Consider the following 21,224-nt stretch of genomic DNA (forward strand, 5'->3'; position numbering starts at 1 on the left):
ATTTTGCTGAATAATAGTTATTTGGGCAGTTTCAGCTTTATCAAAACAAAATCTCTCAAGTAAGGCAACTCTCCCTCTGCAAATAAATGGCAAATGATCAACAGGCTAAATACGGTCCTTTTGAAGGAAGGGATCTGGGAGCTGAGGTTGGATTTATTTCCCCTCCTGGAGGCAGTTTTCACACATGCCGCTTAAATCATTGCTTACCGAAGCTGTTTATTTAATTATTTAGCATGCTGACTGCAGGCCAGATGTTATATAAGCACGGCCAGCAGGCAATGGCACTGCATGCTGGAACGACATGTTTGTGGATTACAGGCTCTGTGTGCGGCCGTCCCTGAGACCCAGGAATGGATGGTCCTAGATGGTCCAAGTCACCTAGTGGTTATGAATCTCTTGACATCCATCTTCAGTTTTCCTGGGGACAGAGAGTGGGGCTCTCTCGCAGCAGGAAAAAAACTCTGGGCACAAAAGCACCTGTTTCCCTGTGGTTTGTTTATGAGCTGGGCTCCAGAAATTTTAGTCACGGTAATGTTTCAGGGCATTTGGGCAACTGGCTTCTCAAAATATCCATCTGGATACTTTTCTCTCGGCCCTGAAGCCAAACAAATGGCATTTTTGAAGGAAGTATAACCATTCCATTCAGATAAGCACCGCTTCTCCCTTTCCAGTGAGGGGGGGTGCATGGTGCCTCTCTGTTCATGGTTGCCTCTCACCTACGGAGCATACAGCATTCACACCACTCAACATATTAAGCGACCATGAGGCCCATGCTTAGCATTACAGTCATTCCTGTGAATAATCAATCCTTGTTTAAATTTGAGGAATGTGCAGCTTCAGACCCAGTGGGTGCTTTCCACAGCTGTTAGGATCAGATCTCCTATATTAAAAAGAACCACACAAACATTTCCAATGGCTACATCTGCATCTTGCAATTGAGTTATGTTCAAAGTCAGCACATAGAGGAAATATGGCATAGATTCAAACTATCATTAAAAGTCCCTTTTAAAACCCATAAAGCACGGCGCATGACTTTGTACACACTCTGCTCTCCCAATCAATCTAACACAGCCAGTGTTTCCTCCAGCTTCAGAGTGGGGAGCTTTTCTTGGTTGAGCAGCAGGACAAGCAGCTGGCTTGTATTTAGGGGCCACAGCCTGCGAAAAATAGCTTCTCCCCCTAAGCAGCTATCATTGGATTTCCCGAGTTAAAATGGGTCTAGGTAGGGCTCTCTCCTTTAGGAGACTGATGGAATATATCTTATATATTCCTTTCTTGACACAGTCAATGTGTTAGCCAACCTTCTTTCCAAGTTCATGGGATGCTTTATTTGACCTTCAAGTGTATGTTCTCTGAGTGCCTAGCATGGATCTGGCTTTTCTAAGTTCTTTCTCTTCTTACCTGTGATCAGCTGAGTTAGCACTTTAGTCTGATCATTGAGAATGTTCACTGTCACGTTTCTGGCAGATTTGAAGTAGAGGGCATTACCCTGCAATAAGAAAACAAAGAAAACACATGAAAATGGAAGGTTTTTTTACCCCAAAGAACTATAATCTCAGTTCTCCAAGGAGCTGAACCGGTTTTAGCCAAGTTCCAACCAATGTATGTTATTTGAAAACTCCAACAAATGTTTAATGGTCCCACACACTTGATAATTAAAAGACATACATTCAACATAGAATTCCCCAGAGGCAGGTGTATGCATGTACACACACAACACAGGTTTCTCTAGAAAACACACACAAGCACGGAGCTATAGTTGAATCAGAGACAATTAGGACACAGAAACCTTTAGATCTTATTGCAGATATAAGCTATCTTTTGTGGACAGAAAAAAATCAGGAATAATCTCCTAACCATGTCCTTTCTAGGTTACAGTTTCAGCAAAAGAATAATGAAGAATCCTTACAAGAGAACAGACAGCTGCAGTGAAATACCCAAGGTCTTCCCCTTGGGCATGTCCACCAGCTGTGAGAATCCCATGAACTTGTTTGCAACACATGCATACAAAACCTGGGAGATCTAGACTTTCTGAGTAAATCTCTTCCCATTCTTCCTTTCTTCTTTTCCAGATTACTTTTCCTCCGGGTACTTTGTGCCATCATCCACTTCCCTCTTCATCAAAACAACTTAGTTGTTTTGGTGCAAAAATATTCCTAAACAGTACACAGATAAAAAGGCATGGCTACATTCCAAGTAAACTTCATTCATAGACCATGATATTTCAATTTCACTTCATTTAAATTTTATGTTTAAAATCTAATATATTCTTAATGTGTTATGATGTATTAATTTTCCTCTGTTTTATTCCCTCCACTGGTCATCTAAAAATGAAAAATCCATTTTTACTTTGATGGAAATAAAAAGACAGATGGAGGGTTAGATGTAGCTCAAATGCTGTTATTAGCTAATCTTGCATTTAGTTTTCTTTTTTACTAATGCTCGTCCACATTGTCTAGTTGTCATTGGAAAAAAATGAATATGGTAGTCATTTCTGTCTTTTCAAACATGGCACACACCTGCCGGAAACTCTGTAATACTCAATACTCTGTATTGAGTCTGTCCAAATGCATGGAACCATTGTCTTACCAGAGAGGTGAAACTTAGCCATTATCTTCAAGGTCTTAGTTTCTAATGGGGATAAGTATACCAGCCAGAGAACCAGTAGGGAACTACAATGTATTTGGAGGGCTTTCCCAAAGAGTGGGATTCTTTGCCGCTTGGGCCTGGGGAGTGGAAAGAATTCCTAGAGAAGTAGGCATTTGCACTGGTCACTGAAGAGAGCAAGGCTATGCTTTACCAAGTTGAAATGAAGAACAAAGTTCACAAAAGTATGTATAGGCTCTTTCCTCCTAATATTGGTGAGGCTAATTAGCAAATCCAACTTAGAACCAGTAGACAAAGAGTGCAGACTGTGAGCTAACAGACAGCTAGTTCCAAGGGCTGAGATGATTTTCACAAGAGGAGGAGAGGGGATGGAGTGGCAACAATGGTATACTGACAGCCTGGATATGTGGTCATTCTCATCTTAGGCTTTCTGCTAAAATGGATAACGGATACCCATGACTCACTCAGGACCTGAGTAACCAGTTACCTTTGGGTGAGAACTATTGACATAGTGTTGGAGAAAGAGACAAGGAATTTTGATCACTGATCCAGTGTACTCTCCCACCATGGCTTAAAATTTTATTTCCCCAGATAAAAAAAGGTTTCTCTAGCCAGATGTGGTGGCACACACCTGTAATCCCAGTGGTTCAGGAGGCTGAGGCAGGAGGATCTCAAGTTCAAAGCCAGCCTCAGCCACTGAGCAAGTCCCTAAACAACTTAGCAAGACCCTGATTCACAATAAAGAATAAAAAGGGCCAAGGAAGTGGCTCAGTGGTTAAGTGGCCCTGAGTTCAGTCCTACGCCAATAAATAAATAAATAAATAAATTGTTTTTAATTGGGTCAAGAAAGAAGTACATTTACTCAAATCTTGTCATTTGTTTTCTGTTGATAAGGAAACAAATATTAGTCTAAAATAATTTCTTCATCATTTTTTCTGAGTCTGCTTAGCAATTCAACTTAAAGCTTCAAAACAGTTCTTAATTTTTTTGTGTAATTTTAAATTATACATAACAGTAGAATGTATTTTGACATATCACACATACATAGAGTATAACTTCCCATTTTTGTGTTTGTACATGATGTGGAATTACATGGATCATGTATCCATAACGAACATAGGAAAGTGATATCTGATTCATTCTAGTGTTTTTCTTATTCCCGCCTTCCCTTTATTCCCTTTTTCTGATCTAGTGAACTTCTATTCCTCCCTCCTCACTGCTTAATGTGAGTTAGCATCTACATATCAGAGAGAACATTCAGCCTTTTATTTTTTGGGATTGACTTATTTCATTTAGCCTGATAGTCTCCAGTTTCATCCATTTACCAGCAAATGCCATAATTTTATTCTTTATGGCTGAGTAATATTTCATTGTGTGTATGAACCATATTTTTTTATCCATTCATCTGTTGAAGGGCACCTAGGTTGGTTCCATAGCTTAGCTATTGTGAGTTGAGCTGCTAGAAACATTGATATGGCTGCATCATTATAGTATGCTGACTTTAAGTCCTTTGGTTATATGCTGAGGAGTGGGATAACTGGATCAAATGATAAGTTTTCTGAGGAATCTCCATACTGCCTTCCAGGATGGTTGCATCAAAGTCAATTTGCAGTCCCACCAGTAATGTATAAGAGATCTTCTTTCCCAAAATCCTTACCAACCTTTACTGTTATTTGTGTTCTTAATAATTGTCATTCTGACTGGAGTGAGATAAAATATTAGTATAGTTTTAATCTGAATTTTTCTAATTCCTAGAGATGTTGAACACTTTTTCATATATTTTTCAACTGATCATATTTATTCTTCTATAAAGGGTCTGTTCAGTTCCTTTGCCCATTTATTAATCGGGTTATTTGTTTGTTTGTTTGTTTGTTTTTGGTGTTAAGTTCTTGCTTCCAAAGAATTCTAATGAAGTATGAATTCATGATCTAGAACTTGAAACATGGACAGGAGTTATGTTTCCAGGAGTTAACTCATTGAAGTTCCTCTTCATGTATCCATCAACTTAATACTTCAGAGAGAAAAATGGCCTGAAATCAGGGAACTGGCTAAATCTCCTGCCACCAACTACTGTGTGACCCTGCTGAAATCAGCTCAGTCTGCTGTGTCCCAATGTTTGCATTTTCCACCATCAACACCAATATCATTATCAAGTTCATCACTGCCATGACTGAGCACTCTGTGGGCCAGGTGTGCAATAGGAGATCCTGAGTCCAACTACTTCCAATCCCAATTTTACCACTTGGGAGTGGACATTAAGCAAGTTACATAATTGTTCCAATCCTCATTAAGAAAAAAAAAAAGGTTGGTGCAAAATTAGTTATCAAATTACCAAAATACACTTAATACTGAGATCATTAAGATTCCCAGATAAAATTATTCAAAAACAAGTGATTCCAGATGTGATTATGAATGATGCATGCATGTGGTCCAGTGATGGGCACGCGTGAAGTCCTCAGTAATTTTTAGGGCAAAGAAAGGAGGAGAGAAAAGGAAGTAGTAAAGGAGATAAGAGGAAGAGAGGAAAAGGGAAAAGAGAAGGAAGAGGAAGAAGGCAGGGGGAGGAGGGAAAAAGAGGCATGAAATAGAGCGGGAGAGATGGAGAGAATGATCTTACTTCTGTCTCTAATTTCCCCAACCCATCAGTAGGGCAAATCAAGGGCTTTCTCCATTTCCAACATTCTGTTTTTATATTTCAAAGGTTTTCCTACATCCAGTTGGCTTACCACCATCCTTCAAATCCCAGTCTCTCCCAATACTACCTGCCTGTCCTTACAACTATTTAAGTATTTCTATCATGGACAAATCTAGCAGCTTTGTCCAAGATTTACAGCAGGAGATATAATAAAACCACCCATTCCCTTTTTATTACCTTGTCAAAATGTTATAGTTTGGCATTAATTGTTCTAATTTGCTAACATCCTGGGAAATAGAATCTTTGCTGTATCAGGGTTTAAACAAAGAACCTTATTCTCACCTGGGATGTGTTGCTGCAATCCTCATGTATACTTATATCAGAAAGATTGCCAGGAAAAAGGCAAGAGCCGGTTAACAAAGTGAAGAGCTTCCCGGGGTGGCTGGGACCCTGTGATCTTTGTTTTCTGACTCTGCCTATGGAGACTTGGCAGGAAAACACCAGCCAAGCCCAGCCTCTGGGAAACACTCTGATGTCTGATGAGAAGCTAACCTCTGCCCTCTCAGCCTTCCCTCTCTCCTCTGCATTCCCTCCTGCTCACCACTGTGACTCCTGCTCACTGACCTCAAGGTAACTACGGCCAGAAAGGAGTCTAGCTGCCCCTCATCGGATAATAAGGAGGGTCAGCTCAAGTCAGTCTGCAGCCAATCGGCTTGCGATTCTTCTGGACACAGAATTTAGGATAGAGAACAGAGGCAACATACCACCCTCTCACAAAGGAGAAGGACAAGGACGCTCAACATGCACACGCATCTAAGTGCCCACACTGTGCACATTTTGATGGAGAGGAATTCCACCACATTTCTCTCTCTCTTTAAAGGAGACTAAGCAGAACAGAATCAAATCCTGTCTTGATGACTTGGGGCTAGTGAAATGAACATTGTTTTTCCGCCACATCTACTATACGTGGCTTTTTGAACACCGAATGGCTCCATTGTGTGACATTTTTAAATTATTGTATCTGATTGCGAAAAATGTCTAATTTATTCTCATATCAAAGCAGAATGCATAAACGTCAAAGGCTACAAGGCTTGTAACAAAAAGCAGCAATCCGCACCTCTCCCTCTTGCGAGAGCTTTTAACTTCTATGTTCCTGTCAGGTGTTTCTCTTCCTTTGGCCCAAAATATGCTTCTATGTGACATTTATTAACTTTAGATGCTATCTATTGCCCTGCAGTGGTCTAGACTTCATATAACTTGGGTTACATCGATATTTATAGTTATTATGATTATGTGGCTATTATTCTCCAACAAGTCAAGGACTCTACTTTAGCTGCACTTCCTTTTCCTTTCTTGTACAATTTTCTTTGCTTGCAGCCAATATAGCCTTCATTTAAAAACAAAAAAACTTGTTTAATTTTCTATTTTTTCCTATCCTTTGTGTTCTAACCTTTTTCTTTAGGTCCTATTTGATGGAGGACATTTTTGACATTGTTCTATTCTTTCTGTTAATTTTGAAAAACTTTTCTACTACTATTAATTTCAGGAGCATTTTCTTGTTCTTTAAGCTTTCCTTTTTTTTTTTTTTTTCTTTTTATTATCTCTTTCTGATTCACACACCATCCTCTCTCAGCAGGAAGCAGGAATACTAGAGCTGATAGGAGGCTGTTTCTGGAAAGGGTGAATCTTGCCCAAGGGGACAATGTGAGGGATTTAACTCATTCCTGGGAAAAAACCTTCAAACTGGGCTGTCAGTATCTTTAGGCCAGTTTCACCAGAGGAATTCTGCAAACTCCTGCCGGGAGGTGGGTGGGTCGAAATTTATAATAAGAATTCTGGGTGTCCAGGGGAAGGGGCTAGGCATTTTGCTGTGCAGTGGACTGTCCATTAAACCCTCTGTCTTCCATGGTCCATCCCTAACATCATCCGTATTGGGTATCCCAAGCACAGAGTTCCTCTGGTCTAAGCCAGCTTCTAGAAAAGACTCCTCCTATCTTGTACTGGAAAATAGGTATGTGCCCAGCTGAGTGAGTTAGATGATATCTGGGGATAGACAGTCTTCTTTTTCAGTCTATTTCCATATTCATAGTGAATCTAGGTTTTGTCTCCTGGCAGTCTAGTAGGTAAGTCTCCCTGACCCACTCACTCCACACCCTGACCCTCAGATCTCCAGAGACACCCAGGTCCCCAGCCTTGTCAGGGCCCTGCATCATGGACTAACACATTCGCTGTCCTTCTCTGTTTCCTTACTGAAAGATGTTGATCCTAGCTTTGCAGCTGAACTACCTCTCCTCTACCCACTTCAGATTGTTTTTGTTAGGTAGGAGTTTGGGGACAGCAAGATGGTAGAGACAGGGTATAAGAAAGAAGCCACTGGGGGACAAGACAAGGAGATAAGTCATGTCCCTATTTACAGTAAGTCCCATTACCCTGACAACTCCTCCCACTGAGGACTGATCACTGTGACAACACCCCCCACCCCCCGGGGTTTCAATATTTTAAAATGACTAATGAGGGTACAGTGGGCAGTATTCTAATTAGATTTTCTAAAGTAACCAATGGAGAGGGGAGAATTGGAGAATATTCTAATCAGGTATCACAAGGTAACCAATGGGAGCCAATGGGGGAAGGTCTTCCTTTTGGTCTATATAAGGAAGAGAACACCTCACAGCTCAGCATATAAGACCCTAATTTCCAGACATTGGAGACCTTGAACCAACCTCCTCCCTCCCTCCCTCTCTCTCTCTCTCTCTCTCTCTCTCTCACCAAGCCCACTTCATTTTATCTAACCAAGTGCTACCTTCATCTTCCATAAGTCTGTACTATGCCTGTTATTTCTGTGTGTCTTGCTCAATTCTTTTGTTTACAACACCAAGGACCCGGACCTCAACTAAACAACCCAACAGTAATGATTTAAAATGTTGATATTCCTTGTCTATTGTCACTTATTCTTCCTTTATCCATGAGTCCTTTTAATTTTTTTTCTTCGTTAATAACATTACCTTCTCAAGAGCAGAGCTGGTTAAAATTGTGGGTGACTTCAGAGCAGGCCCCAAGAGCCTCTCTTAAGCATTCTCTATACATTAAAGGAGTGTCTGGAACATGTCAGATCCTGTCCCAATCCCTAGAATGGGAAGTACAAGTGACCTTTATCTTTAAGAAACTCCTAGCCCAGGAGGAGACTGATTTGATGTAAAATAACCATAACAACAATGCAGCTATCACTTCAGTCAAGATTTATGCTCTCCTAGGATGAGAGACAGATTTTAATATTTGCATTTAATCACAACCATATCACCCCAGTCTGTTTTGAAGTGATGTGGCAGCCAGAAGCTTCTTATCTTGATAATCCTACACTGTGGTATATCTCCCTGGCCCTCCCAGGAGCTAACAATCTGTTCCGGGAATTTAGATAAACAGAGAAAACCAAGAGATTAGCACACAAACAAGTTTCACATGAGGGAAGGGTTTGAACTCTCAGTGTGAGTGAAGTTCAGAGGAGGAAGAGATTAGGGCAGCTGGAATCCTGAGAGGAGTCTCCCAAGGAGAACTGGGCTGGCTTCTGCCCTTTCCTCCTAATGGAAGGCAGGTGGGCTCATAATAGCTTTGATTCTATATAATGCTAAGTAGGTAACTAGGGAGGCTGTCTTCCTGGAGCAGAGCTCTGGAGTCTGGCAGGTCTGGGCTTCCATCCCAACCCCACTTCTTCAGTAACTCCGTGACCTTGGGTAAATTTCTGGCCGAGTTGAGTTTCCGTGCCTATGAAACGAAGTTCAAGGCAACACAATGGTGTTAAAAGAAAATCAAGAAGGAAAATATAGGAAAAGCACCGGCAAAAGCACTTCAGAACTGCAAACACAAAACACAAAAGCTGCAAGAAGACACAAAACAAACACAAAAGCTGCACGAAGACAGGTCCTTGAAGAAACAGCTAATTGTACTGCTGCAGCAAGAAATCTATAGCATGAGTCAGGAGCATTCTGAATGCCAGAAAGAAAGTGTTCAAAAAAATGAACAAAACCCAAAATACCCAGGATGATGGGGTATGTATATCAAAGGGACACAGGAGACGACCAAAAGAGTCCCAAATGGTCATGGATGGAATAATTTGAGCAGTGAAATAAACATCCTAGTATTGGAATATAACTCAGAGTAAAAAATAAATACCCATGAGTCCATGTTGAGATGAATAAATGAATAGATGGATAAATGGGGAAGAAGAGTCAAACATTCTGGGTAGAAGAATGTCACATAATTTATGTTACTAACTCCCCACTCTTCAAGGTGGATTGCCCACAGTGTCTTCCTTTCAAAAAGAACAATACAGAAGGGAAATAATGGGATAACTTCATAGCTAAGAACTCTAACAGACACTACCTCTGTAAAGTAACCCAGCTGAACAACGTCAGCAGTGGTGATTCAACTGGTGTTGATGTAGGCACCTTGGATATTCTGTGAAGACTATGGCAGAGATCTTCCTCTTCACAAAGTATCCCCTCATGTACCACAGGGCCCATCTCAGTTAAAGCCATTTCAGACAAATGCCTGACCATCACTTCTCAAACTGTCCATGTCATCGAACCCTAGCCAAGAAGAGACTAAGGAGACATGAGGACTACACGTATTAAGGCATCCTGGGTGGGATCCTTAGACAGAAAAAGCATAATTGGTTAAAACCAAAATAAATGGGCTTTAGTTAGTAATGATACATCAATATTGGCTCAACAGATGCTACTTACAGGAAAATGTGGGTGTGGGGAACACTGTACTATCTTCACAGCTTTTCTTCAAATATAAAACTATTGCAAAATATGATATTTTTTGAAAGATCTATTAGGCTGCTGAACTCTAAGATCTAGAATTTTAGAAAGAGACCCTGGAAGAGCACCCATCTTTGAGCAAGCAAGGAGGTATAGATGGCCCACTTTGGGTTTGATAATATCAGAAAAATTTCCCTTACATGGAGACAAATTTCTTTCCCACAGCTTTCTGTCTTTAAGAATAATCAAAGAACCATCTTTGGGATCTTTCACAGCCTGGGTGAAGTTTCGGGGGCCTCTAAGCATTCTTCCCTGGTCAGTTTCTAGAAAATAGGGTGCTCTGAAATTCTTGGCTTCTGTGGAGAAGGTATCCCAATGAATGGGCTGCAGGATGGATGTTTCTAAAGTAATACAAACTCTCAATATGACCTTGAAAGATCAAAGCTAATACAAACTCAGATTTATTAATAAAATAATTTCCAAAGGGTCGTTAAGTTTCTCTTACAGCAAGCATCAAATGTTTCTATTATTTTAATAGGATGCTTTAATTTATCTGAATCGACCCCTTGAAAAGCACATTTATAAACTATACTTTAGTATGGTCATTTCTGTTTCACCTTGGAGTGTCTTTTTATAATGAAGTTTGGGTGCATTCACATTGTTTTTTTAAAAAAAATTCCAGCAGTGAATATCAAAGCTACACCATGAGACATCTTGTCAAGGTAAGCTGGACAATGATCCAGATTTTCTACCATACCATCCTTGCTCAGCTATTCTGCATATACCCAATTCTGGGTTCATTGTGGTCTTTCTCAATACTTTGCTAAATGGAAGTGTTCTGTCTAAGGATTCCTTTGGGACATAGTGTTAACACGCCAGTGCTGCAGGGGAATGCCAGTTCTTCCAGGGCCCAGCACATTTCTGGTACCCATTAGGCTTTCAATAAATATTTATTGAATAACTGAATGCTCGGATAAAATCAAGAGTCAACTGAGAGTGAGTTGTCAACTGAAGCAGTAATTAAATGAAGGTTGATGTGATCTGCCACACTTTCAAAAACAAGCCATTACGTGTGGGCAATGTGATGATGCTCTGAACATGGAAGTCTGAGTGAGTGGAGAGGAAGTATTATGGACATGAAATTAACAAATATCAATATAGCTTCTCCTGTAGTGCCCGGAACTGTAGGAGAGGCAAGCGAGACTTGAGCGTCAGAGTGACAGGGCAAAACAGCAGCACAAAATGTGACTGCAAATTCTCAATGAGTTAGAAATTGAAGGACGCTTGGAGACTTCCCTGGGCCCATGGTACGCGTGTGGCAGGTGGTGTCAAATGAGCTCTCTTTCAACTGCCCCATATCAATCCATTTCACTAACATTTTATGAGTGTCGTCCAAGTATAAAGCACTGAGCCAAGTGCTGGATAGGTGGCCTTTGATCTCCTGGAGTTTAATCTACTAGGGGAGATGGATACTAAATTCAGAGTTCAGAGTTCCATAAATGGCTATATCATTGTGATCGCAATATGTGCACTGAATGCAGATTAGAAGGTGAAAGGAGATCACATGCACAGCACCATAATTAGGGCATTAAAGCCTTTCTAAGGAAGAGACATTTTGGCTGAGGTTACTGGGATGAGGGTGAACTGGTTAGCTGACAGAGGAGAAGAAACTTTTCATGGACACAGATAGGTATACTAACTCCAGGCCACAAATCTTAGTATATTTAAGGGACAGGAAGAAAAAGGTCAGTGTGGTTGATGATCCAGGGAGAAATTAAAACTTTTGTGAACACTGCCCCACGCTGCCTTCTGACGAACAGGGTTGTTTCATTTTGTTAATTGGTTAATGTTTAATAAAGAAATCTTTTCCTTTTCTTTATATTTTCTTCTGTTTATATTTGAGTCTTACCTCTCATATCAAGTCTTTCCCTGCTGCATGTAGTTAAGTAGGAATACAAATGGAAAGCAGTTTTCTCAACACTATCAACACTATCCACCAAATAGTTGGTATTTTTCCCACAAATATGTGATGCTACTTTTTTTCATATATTAATTCCCAAACTGACATGAGTCTGTCCTAGAGCCCTCTAGTCTGTTCTGTTATCTGTTCTTGAGCCAATACTCTATTATTTTTATTACTGTGGCTCTGAGTTATGTCTAAGAACCTGGTAGGTCAGTCTACATGCTCTTATCTCACAGGACATTTTGAAGGTTTTGAACTTTCCCTGCAAATGAGCAGTCATGAAAGGATTTTAAGAGTGGTCCGAACTGACTTTCAGTTAAACACTGTATTAGCTATGTGTTACGACAACAAAATACCTGAGACTGGCTACTTAAGAAGAAAAGTCTGTTTAGCTCCCAGTTTTGGAGGTTCAAATCCAGGATATGAGAACTATTGAGGATGTCCATCATGGGGAGACTTGTCAGAGTGAACATCCACATCTCAAAACAGAAAGTACAGGGGGATGATCCCACAATCTCTTTTGAAGGCACATCCCCAATGACCTAAGGACACCCACTGGGCCCCACCTCCTAAAGGTGCAGAGCATAGCACCCCCTCCCAGTACCAACACCCTGGGGACCCAGTCTTATTACATGAACCTTTAGGGGACACTGTCCATATAAGACGGCGGCAAACCTGGCCACTCTCGTTACTTTGCAAGTGCATGTGATAGAAGGCGAGGTAGACTATTCAGCCACCCAGATGAGGAGACAATGACAGCTTCAACTGCAGTGGAAGCAGAGATAGTAGGGAGATTAAAGATGGGTGTTTTTAGAATTGACAGGGGTTGGTGATTGATTTGGCCTGGGCAGGAAAAATGGGGCAGAGTCAAGGAGAACTTTTGCATTTCTTGGCAATTGAAGAGGTATAGCTTTTGACTGAACTACAGAACAGCTGCTGAGGGGAATATCTGAAGGGCAAATTTTGTAGATGTGAAGTTATGGACTTAAACGTGCTGCTTGGGGGCTGGGGCTGTAGCTCAGTGCAGAGCGCTTTCTCTAGCATGTGTGAGGCAGTGGGTTTGATCCTTAGCACCACATAAAAATTAAACATAAATAAAAAAATAAATAAAGGCAATCTGTCCATCCACAACTACAAAATAATTTTTAAAAACGCCACTTGGTAAATGCTAAGTATGAAACATCTGAGTCTGACGTATTAGGGTACAGAGTGCACATTTTTTTCAATTCTGTATTATAACTTTTAAGTTACTCTGTACAGGACCAGTAGATAGTGAAATTTTGTTTATAAAAATGTTCACAATTTTGCTATCTCAGCTGTCACTCAAACATCTGTGCATTTCCATGTTGATTCTCCCAGGCAACTTAAAATGTGTTTCCTCCTCGTTCTGGGCATCGTCACTAGGGATTCTGTGAGATGGCAGACATATTAAAATGCAATTGTTATCTTCAGGGTAACATTGCAAGTCTGATTTCCCATAGTCTGAAGGTTACAAAGAATTCAAAGAAACTTTTTAGGAAACGAAAACTCAGTGGATTTTCTGGTGTGCGTGCGTGTGTGTGCGTGCGTGTGTGTGTGTGTGTGTGTGTGAGTGAGTGAGTGAGTGAGTGTCCTCAAAGGCAGGTAGACAATTACACACACAGAGCTATGAAGAAACAAATAGGGAGATGTAAAACTATAAGTTAATTCTCATTTCCTAGCTGAGGTTCTTGAAACGTAGCTAACTCCATAGGAAAACAAAAGGCTGACACATTTTTCCTCTTTGCGGGCAAGGTCAGGTATAAAGGTTAACTGAAGTGCCTTGGAAAAGAATGACTTCCCAACATCCCACCCGAGACCCAGGTGACAGTGCAGCCAGACTCCACTGTGTGCCAGCACAGCCATGGCAGCATGCTTTGAGGATGTGTCTAGTGACACATGGCTGGGGAAGCCAAGGCCAGAGCGCATTCAGTCATCCTTCTATGCACCCAGCACTGAGCTAGGAACTGTGTCAGAGCAGTGAAGAGGTAGCAGGGAGCCTTGTGCTATATCTGGAAAGAGAAAATCAACACTCTTGTACAATCAAAGCCCCTATGAGATCAGAGACAGCCCATGAAGGTGGCACTGGATAATGTACAAGCCACTGGTCTATCATGATCTCAGGTAACAAGTTTATATTCACAGCATATGAAATAACACCTTTGGTAACTGCCTGACCCATCTTTCTAATATTTTCCACTGTTGTGCAGGAAACATTTCCATAATAGTGAGTAGTAATTCTTAAAACAAAGAAACAAACAAACAAAAAAAAACATCTGTCTCCAAAAGGTTTTATGAGCAAAACATTCACAAAAATCTAATGTCCTCTCCCATACCTTCTAAGTTCACAATCTTGGTTAGAATTTTCCTTCTCTGTGAAGTCCTACCTCAATAACAATTTGTTTTCCTTTGCGTACCAAACCTCTCCTATGTTTATTTAATTATAGATTTTTTTTTTCTTAAACTACATATCAACAGAAAACACGGTAGGACTCACTTGGGGAAATGCTACCCTATAGCTTGGTCTGTATACACAAGGATTTATGAGGTAGATCTGACTTTATCTTCTTCAAATCATAAAGGGGTTAGAAGAGCTCCTGTCGCTTTATGGGCACTCAGTGACGCCTGCTAGATGGCTTAATGTCCACAATCCCAGTGAGCCATTTTATAGATGGGGAAACTGACACTGTGTGGGGGGCACATCGTTGACTAGCTTCAATGCTGGTAAATTGCAGAGAGAGAACTGAGGACTTGAAAACCAAGAAGTTCCCTCCGGTTCTACTGCTGTGGAATGTGCAGTCTGAGCTGTAAATATAAGACCTGTGGCTTGGGAGGCTGAAGCAGGAAGATCATGAGTTCAAAGCCAGCCTTAGCAACAGTGAGGCATTAAGCAACTCAGTGAGACCCTGTCTCTAAATAAAATACAAAATAGGGCTGGGGATGTGGCTCAGTGGCTGAGTCCCTCTGAGTTCAATCCCTGGTACCCCTGCCACCACCACCAAAAAAAAAAAAGATCTGATGAAAAAAAAGTCTTCAACATATTTAATTTATATTGGAAAGGTTAAGACATCTTTACGGGGGCAAGCAGGCTTGACTAGGGGTTTGGAGAAAGCCAATAAGCAGAGACATCCTGCATGAAAGGAGTCAGCCCCATCTTTTCCCCCTGAGATCAGTCAGACCAATGCTGTTGTTAACAGCACTGAATCTCAAGACAGCAAGACTAAGATGTGTTTTTGTATGGAAGGTTGTTTGCCAGAAAGCAAAACAAAAATGGTTCCACCCCTGTTCTTTGCAGAGAAACTATCACAGGCCAAAATTCTCTGGCTTTTGGCCACATTTGCAAACAGGACTTTTCCATGGGCAGTGTCCTTGGCTTTGCCACGGCCTGACAGCACCCCCAGATCTGGGTGCACAAGTCTTGGCTTTGTGGCTGGCCCCCGCACATTCCTCAGCTCTGTCTGCACATTGTTCTGCCCTCTGTCAGTGAGGACTGTGGCTTTGGATCTTGACCTTTCACAGAACAGTACATGGTATTCTCAGGAGTCAACAAGCATCTCTCAGGAAAAGTTTGGGTAGAGATAACGGGAGCCTTTCAGAGAAGTGCAGGCAGAGGTCAGAATTATTAACAAGGAGTGAAAAATAATGGCTGCATAGGGGCAGGTTTGTGTCATGGGAGCGACATAATTTGATTTTCTTCAAGAGAAATATGCCTAGCCTCGTGCCTCCTGACTTGACAGAGGCTGGACTTCATAAAAAATTAGAATGGCATAGGAACAAACAACAAATTTCAAAACACTAACCCTGGGGTCACGGGATCCTTTCTTTGGAGTGTGCTACTGTGCAGGCTTTGGAGGTGCCGAGTTCTGAATTGATTCCCCTGCTTTGCTATTTCTGAAATCGTGGCCTTAGACCACTCAGCATCCGTTTTTAACGGGAAAATAGACATCACATTGTAGAAAATGGTATTACTAACAGTAATCACCCCACAGAGTTGAAAGGTTTAAAAGAAAGAGCATATGCAAGGAATTTAGCACTGTGTTTAAACATTTAAAAATGTTATTTAAAAAAGGACATTAACCACTGATGCTGATGGTTGCTAAGCCCTGCTGACCCCCACCAAATAGAAAGATGTTAGATGTGAACATGCTGGTTAGAAGCACAATTTCATGCAGAGTAGGACTGGAACCAAGCACATCCACACCCTAGTGTGTAAATGCAGGGTGTAGCTTGTTTCTGTTTTTTCACCTATAAAGTGAGCGTGGGGGCCAGGGAGCAATACCTACCTCTTAGGTTCCTGTGGGAACCAAGACAATTTATGTAAGACAGCACAGTTCCAAGCAAAGTAAGGACTATGAGAGCTAACTAATATTTTATTTTGAGACAGGGTCCCACTAAGTTGCTTAGGGTCTTGCTAAGTTGCTAAGGCTGCTCCCAAACTTGCAATCCTCCTGCCTCAACCTCCCGAGTCACTGGGATTACCAGCATGTGCCTGCATGCCTTGTGAGTCTTTGACTCTTAAAGAGCAATAAGTATATATTGTTTTTATGATCATAAAATAATGAATGCATAATATATGCATAATATATGTTCATAATCATGAATATCATGAATACATAAAATAATGTTCATAGAAATGCCATTAAGTAAGAAAGTATGGACAAATGCAGGCAATATATAAATTTCTTTCTTTTTTGTGTGTGGGCTCTTCATTTCTTTCTTGGCATGTCAAAAGTTCTAATTTATTGGACAGGTGAAAAGGGAGAGAAGAGAAGTGGTTTAAGAGTTGTTGCTGACTCTTTGAGAAGAAGCTTAACTCTTAGAAAACATACACGCATTCTGCTCTGATTTCAACTTGTGCAATGTCTGTGTTGTACTAGTATGATTAAGAAGACAAGGTGATAAAGGAGAAAGCCAGTTGAACTAAACTTTCATTAGTCTGAGTCTACCTACCTTGAAAAGATACCATCTCCTTCCCCATTCCATAGAAAAGTGACAGTATTCTGTTATCAGGCACATCTGTGCAGGAATGCTTAAACCACTAGTCCCCTTAGGAAATATGGCCAGAATGGCCAGAGAAGATGGTGTTTTGATGGACACCTAGGCTTCTAACCCATAGCCATGTTAAGACATGGCAAGAATGGAAACAGAAAACCACTAAGTTATAGTGGGTCTGAAATATTAGGTAAGTTTCATATCAGCTAAAAGGCTATCAAAAAAATCAGAAAATAATATGGCAGTAAGGATGTAGAGAAATAGGAAGCCTCATGGTCATCGTCACTGGTGGCAATGTAAAATTGTATCACCCCTATGAAAAACAGTTATCCATTTCTCAATTTCAACATGGAATTACATGTGGCACAGCAATTCTACTCCTGTGTATATATCTCAAAATAGAAAACATATTCTGAAACAAAAACTTACCTACAAATGTTCATGGCAGCACCATTCATAATAAATAAAGGTAGGAAACAACACAAATGCTTATTGACAGATGAAAGCATAAACAAAATATGGTATATCAATCCAATGGAATAGTATGCAAACACAAAAAGTCACATACTGAATGAAACCATTGATAAGAAATATCCAGATTAGGTGAATCCTTAGAAACAAAGAAAAATTATTACCAAGGACTAGAGCAAGTAATGGGAGTAACTACCAATGGGTTTAGGGGTTATATCAAGGGTAATAAAAACCTTTAAACTAGATATATGGGGGTGCATAAGCAGGTCATTGAGACTACATGTTTAATTGAAGCCAAGCAGAAGTAACTTTCAGAGTCTGCTGTGGTGTGACGGCAGAGCCAGCCTCACCTGTGCCAACAGGTTAGTGGACAGCTAAAGCAGATGGTGGTTGGTGTCATATCTAAGAGGAAGGATGGAACTAGTAAGAGAACATGTTGATAATTAAAGTGGTCACTGCAAGAACAAAATTATCGGGCTGGGGATGTAGCTCAGTTGGTAGAGTGCTTGCTGCCTATGCACAAGACCCTCGGTTCAATCCCCAGTACCACCACAAAAAAAAAAAAAAAAAAGACTATTCTTTATGGGCTGGGGATGTGGTTCAAGCAGTAGCACGCTCACCTGGCATGCATGCGGCCGGGGTTAGATCCTCGGCACCATATACAAACAAAGATGTTGGGTCTGCTGAGAACTAAAAAATAAATATTAAAATTCTCCTCTCTCTCTTAAAAAAAAAAGAACTAAATTATCATCCATGGTCCCAAATCCAGCATAAGAGAAAGAGAAGGAATATAAAAGGACAAAAATGTTTTTCTTTATAAAGAAACAAAGACAATATCAGAGAATAAATACCAACCACAATGGCAGGGGTACAAAATATTCACAATATAAAGCCAAAAAAAAAAAAAAATCTACAGAAGTACTGCTTTTACAAATGAAATATTTAAGACAAAATCATATGGAAAGGATGAAAATAAAAATCTGGCAAAAAGATATGGCAGGAAAACACTGAGAGAAAGTTAAGATATCAATATTAACATTGGATAAACTGTACTTAAAGCAAAGAACATCATAATGTATACGGTAGAAGCTGCACACAAAAGAATCTAACAAGAAGCTGTACAAATCATTCCTAGAGACGTATCTATTAATGTACCATAAAATCATGCCCAATAAAAATTATCAGAAGTTTGAGGCAAATTCAGCAAACCCTATGATGAGATTTTAACAAGAATCAGAAAATTATAGACTGCATGACAAATGACAACGTGGATATGATCTGAAGACCAATGTTTAGCTAGTTTGAACTAATGGATATGTAGAACTCTGCACCCAACAAATTGAGGATCTACATTATTTTCAAATACAGTAAAGCAATTTCAAAAGTAACGATGTGCTAGTTCAAAAAGGGATTTTTAAACAACCAGTGTCATAATAAATTGCAGTGCCTTTAAATTATAAATAAAATAGAAATGATCATTACAAACGAACAATCTTGGAAATGCAAAATTAGTTGTTTTCTTCCATAGTCTATATTGATTTCCTTGCTTTCACTCTTGCCCTCCTACAGTCTATTATCCTCCGAGTAACTGGGTAATTATTTTCGAATTCAACACAATGACCTCACTCCTACGGGGAAAAAATCAGACCCCAATTTCCAAGTTTGAATTCAAATTTCTTATTACAAGATACTAAATGATGTGGTCTGCTACTCTCTCGCCATCTGCATTTCTTTCTGGTGCTCATTTCTACTCCAGCAAACTTGCCTCCTGCTTTTCCAGCCGTCTTGGGGTGGGCCCAGCTCCAAGCATCTGCACTTATTGGGCCTGCATTTCTTCTCACTGCATTTCACCCCGCTGGCTGCCTTTACCTCCTTGTTTAGCACAGAAGACTCCTCACTCTCCATTTTTCTTACACTTAAGCTTTACCTTTCTTTATTTCAGTCAGCATAACTGAACATTTCATATCTGCTTGATGTATTTGTATGATGTAGTTTGGATCTGTCTTGCTCTAATGTAATAAAAGATGCACAAGGCAGGGATGTTTATGGGTTCACCACCAATATTACAAGTGTCTAAAACAGTGTGTCATACAGGGTAGGTACAAAGCTATTTTTTTTTTCTTCAGATAAATAAATATCAAAGTCAATATGAGTTCATTGAGTTTACTGATTGCTAGAAAATTTTTAGCTCCTTATAAGAAGGAGGATGGTTCTGTTTTACCTTGGGTGGTGAGGACAGATTCCACAGTGTGGAATACTGTGTTCAGACCCAGACCCTATATTTTAATGAATGAAATACAACATGGTGAACAACCAAGTGTATAAGTAACAACATAGCTTGACGCTATAAACAGTATATGTACACGTAGTAATGGCTTCATGGTTTTCATTATGATACACATGGGCTCAATGACATTACATGACATGTGAAATATGCAACAATGTGATTCACTAACAGCTCCTGAATGGTATTAGTGATGGGCTGCCTCAGAGGATTGGCATCTCTGCTTCTTATTGAAGAAACCTGTACTTTCAACATGTCAGGAGGGTTCAGATCTGGCATGGGTGTAACCCACGGGCACAATCCCCGTTGTCCCACCCAGGTTTTAGAAATCATCAACCAAGCATTTCCTCACCAGTCTGGTGCAGATGGGGTGCCATCCTGCTGGGATGTAACTGTCTAGTCAAGTATGGGTATTAGTTGGTCCACTTAACATGGTCAAATATGTCAAGTGTTTCCAGACTTTATGGCCAGGCTTTGTTTCTAGACTGTACATTCTTGTGTGAGTCAGCTCTTCGTCACTGCCATGCCTGACAAGAGCAACTTAGAGGAGGAAACGTTTATTTTTGCTCATGGTTCAGTCCGTGGTCAGTCAACTCCACAGCTCTGGACCTGAGGTGGGGCAGAACATCTTGGTGGAAGGATATGGCAGGGGAAATCTGCTCAGCTCAGGGCTGCCAGGAAGCAGGGATAAGGAGAGAAGCCAGGGGAACAAGATATAATCCCAAGGGCACACCCTCAGTGACCTACTTTCTCCAGCCAACAGCCTGTGTAATGGTCCTTTCAAATTATTCCATCAAATGATTAATTCACTGATTACGTTAGAGCCCTCATAATCTAATCATATCACCTCTAAACACTGCAGCATTGTCTACCACATAAGTTTTGGGGGAACACCTCATTTTTTTTTTCTTTTGTGGTCCTGGAGATTGAACCCAGGGCCTTGTGCAAGTGAGGCAAGCACTCTACCAGCTGAGCTATATCACCCAGCCCAAGGAACACCTCATACCTAAATCATAACAATTCTGCAGTGTTTTATAATGGTTCAAAGGAGGACAAGTGGGGGCCAGGAACATTTAGTGGTAAAAAGTTACACGGACTATGGAATTCGACTACCTGTACCTAAATCCTACACCTCTCTCTCAGTAGCTGGGCATGCCATTTAATTCCTCTACCACTCAGGTTCTGTGTCCACCTAATAGAAATAAAAGTAGAACCTGTTTTTCAGAGTATTCAAAAGATTACATAATATTCAAAGCAACGAGTACTGTGTCTAGATTATAGCACACTCTCAATCTGTGTTCGCCATTGCTAATAATGACCGTAATATCACTGTCATCATCCAGTACACAATCCAGGATTGAACACAATCTCTGGGCTGCTTAGTTCAAATTTCCAGGAGAATAATGAATTTGTCTGACATAGGCGTTTGTAAAACACTAGTAAGCTGTATACCCAATCACTTAATTGTCCAGCTCACATTGTCCTTGTTCTGAA

The 21,224-nt window shown here is 40.5% G+C and overlaps 1 protein-coding gene across 2 annotated transcripts in view; it reads right to left on the bottom strand.

The window, feature by feature from the left end:
* Sgcd (sarcoglycan delta) overlaps nucleotides 1-21,224 on the bottom strand; it is a 381,166-nt gene that overhangs the window by 137,059 nt on the left and 222,883 nt on the right. For both annotated transcript variants that reach the window (XM_076856397.2, XM_076856396.2), the window contains exon 4: nucleotides 1,402-1,489. In XM_076856397.2, the coding sequence (XP_076712512.1) occupies nucleotides 1,402-1,489 (88 nt within the window). The remainder of the gene's footprint in view (nucleotides 1-1,401; nucleotides 1,490-21,224) is intronic.

Source organism: Callospermophilus lateralis, chromosome 5, assembly GCF_048772815.1.
Source record: "Callospermophilus lateralis isolate mCalLat2 chromosome 5, mCalLat2.hap1, whole genome shotgun sequence".
NCBI classification, from domain to species: Eukaryota; Metazoa; Chordata; class Mammalia; order Rodentia; family Sciuridae; genus Callospermophilus; species Callospermophilus lateralis.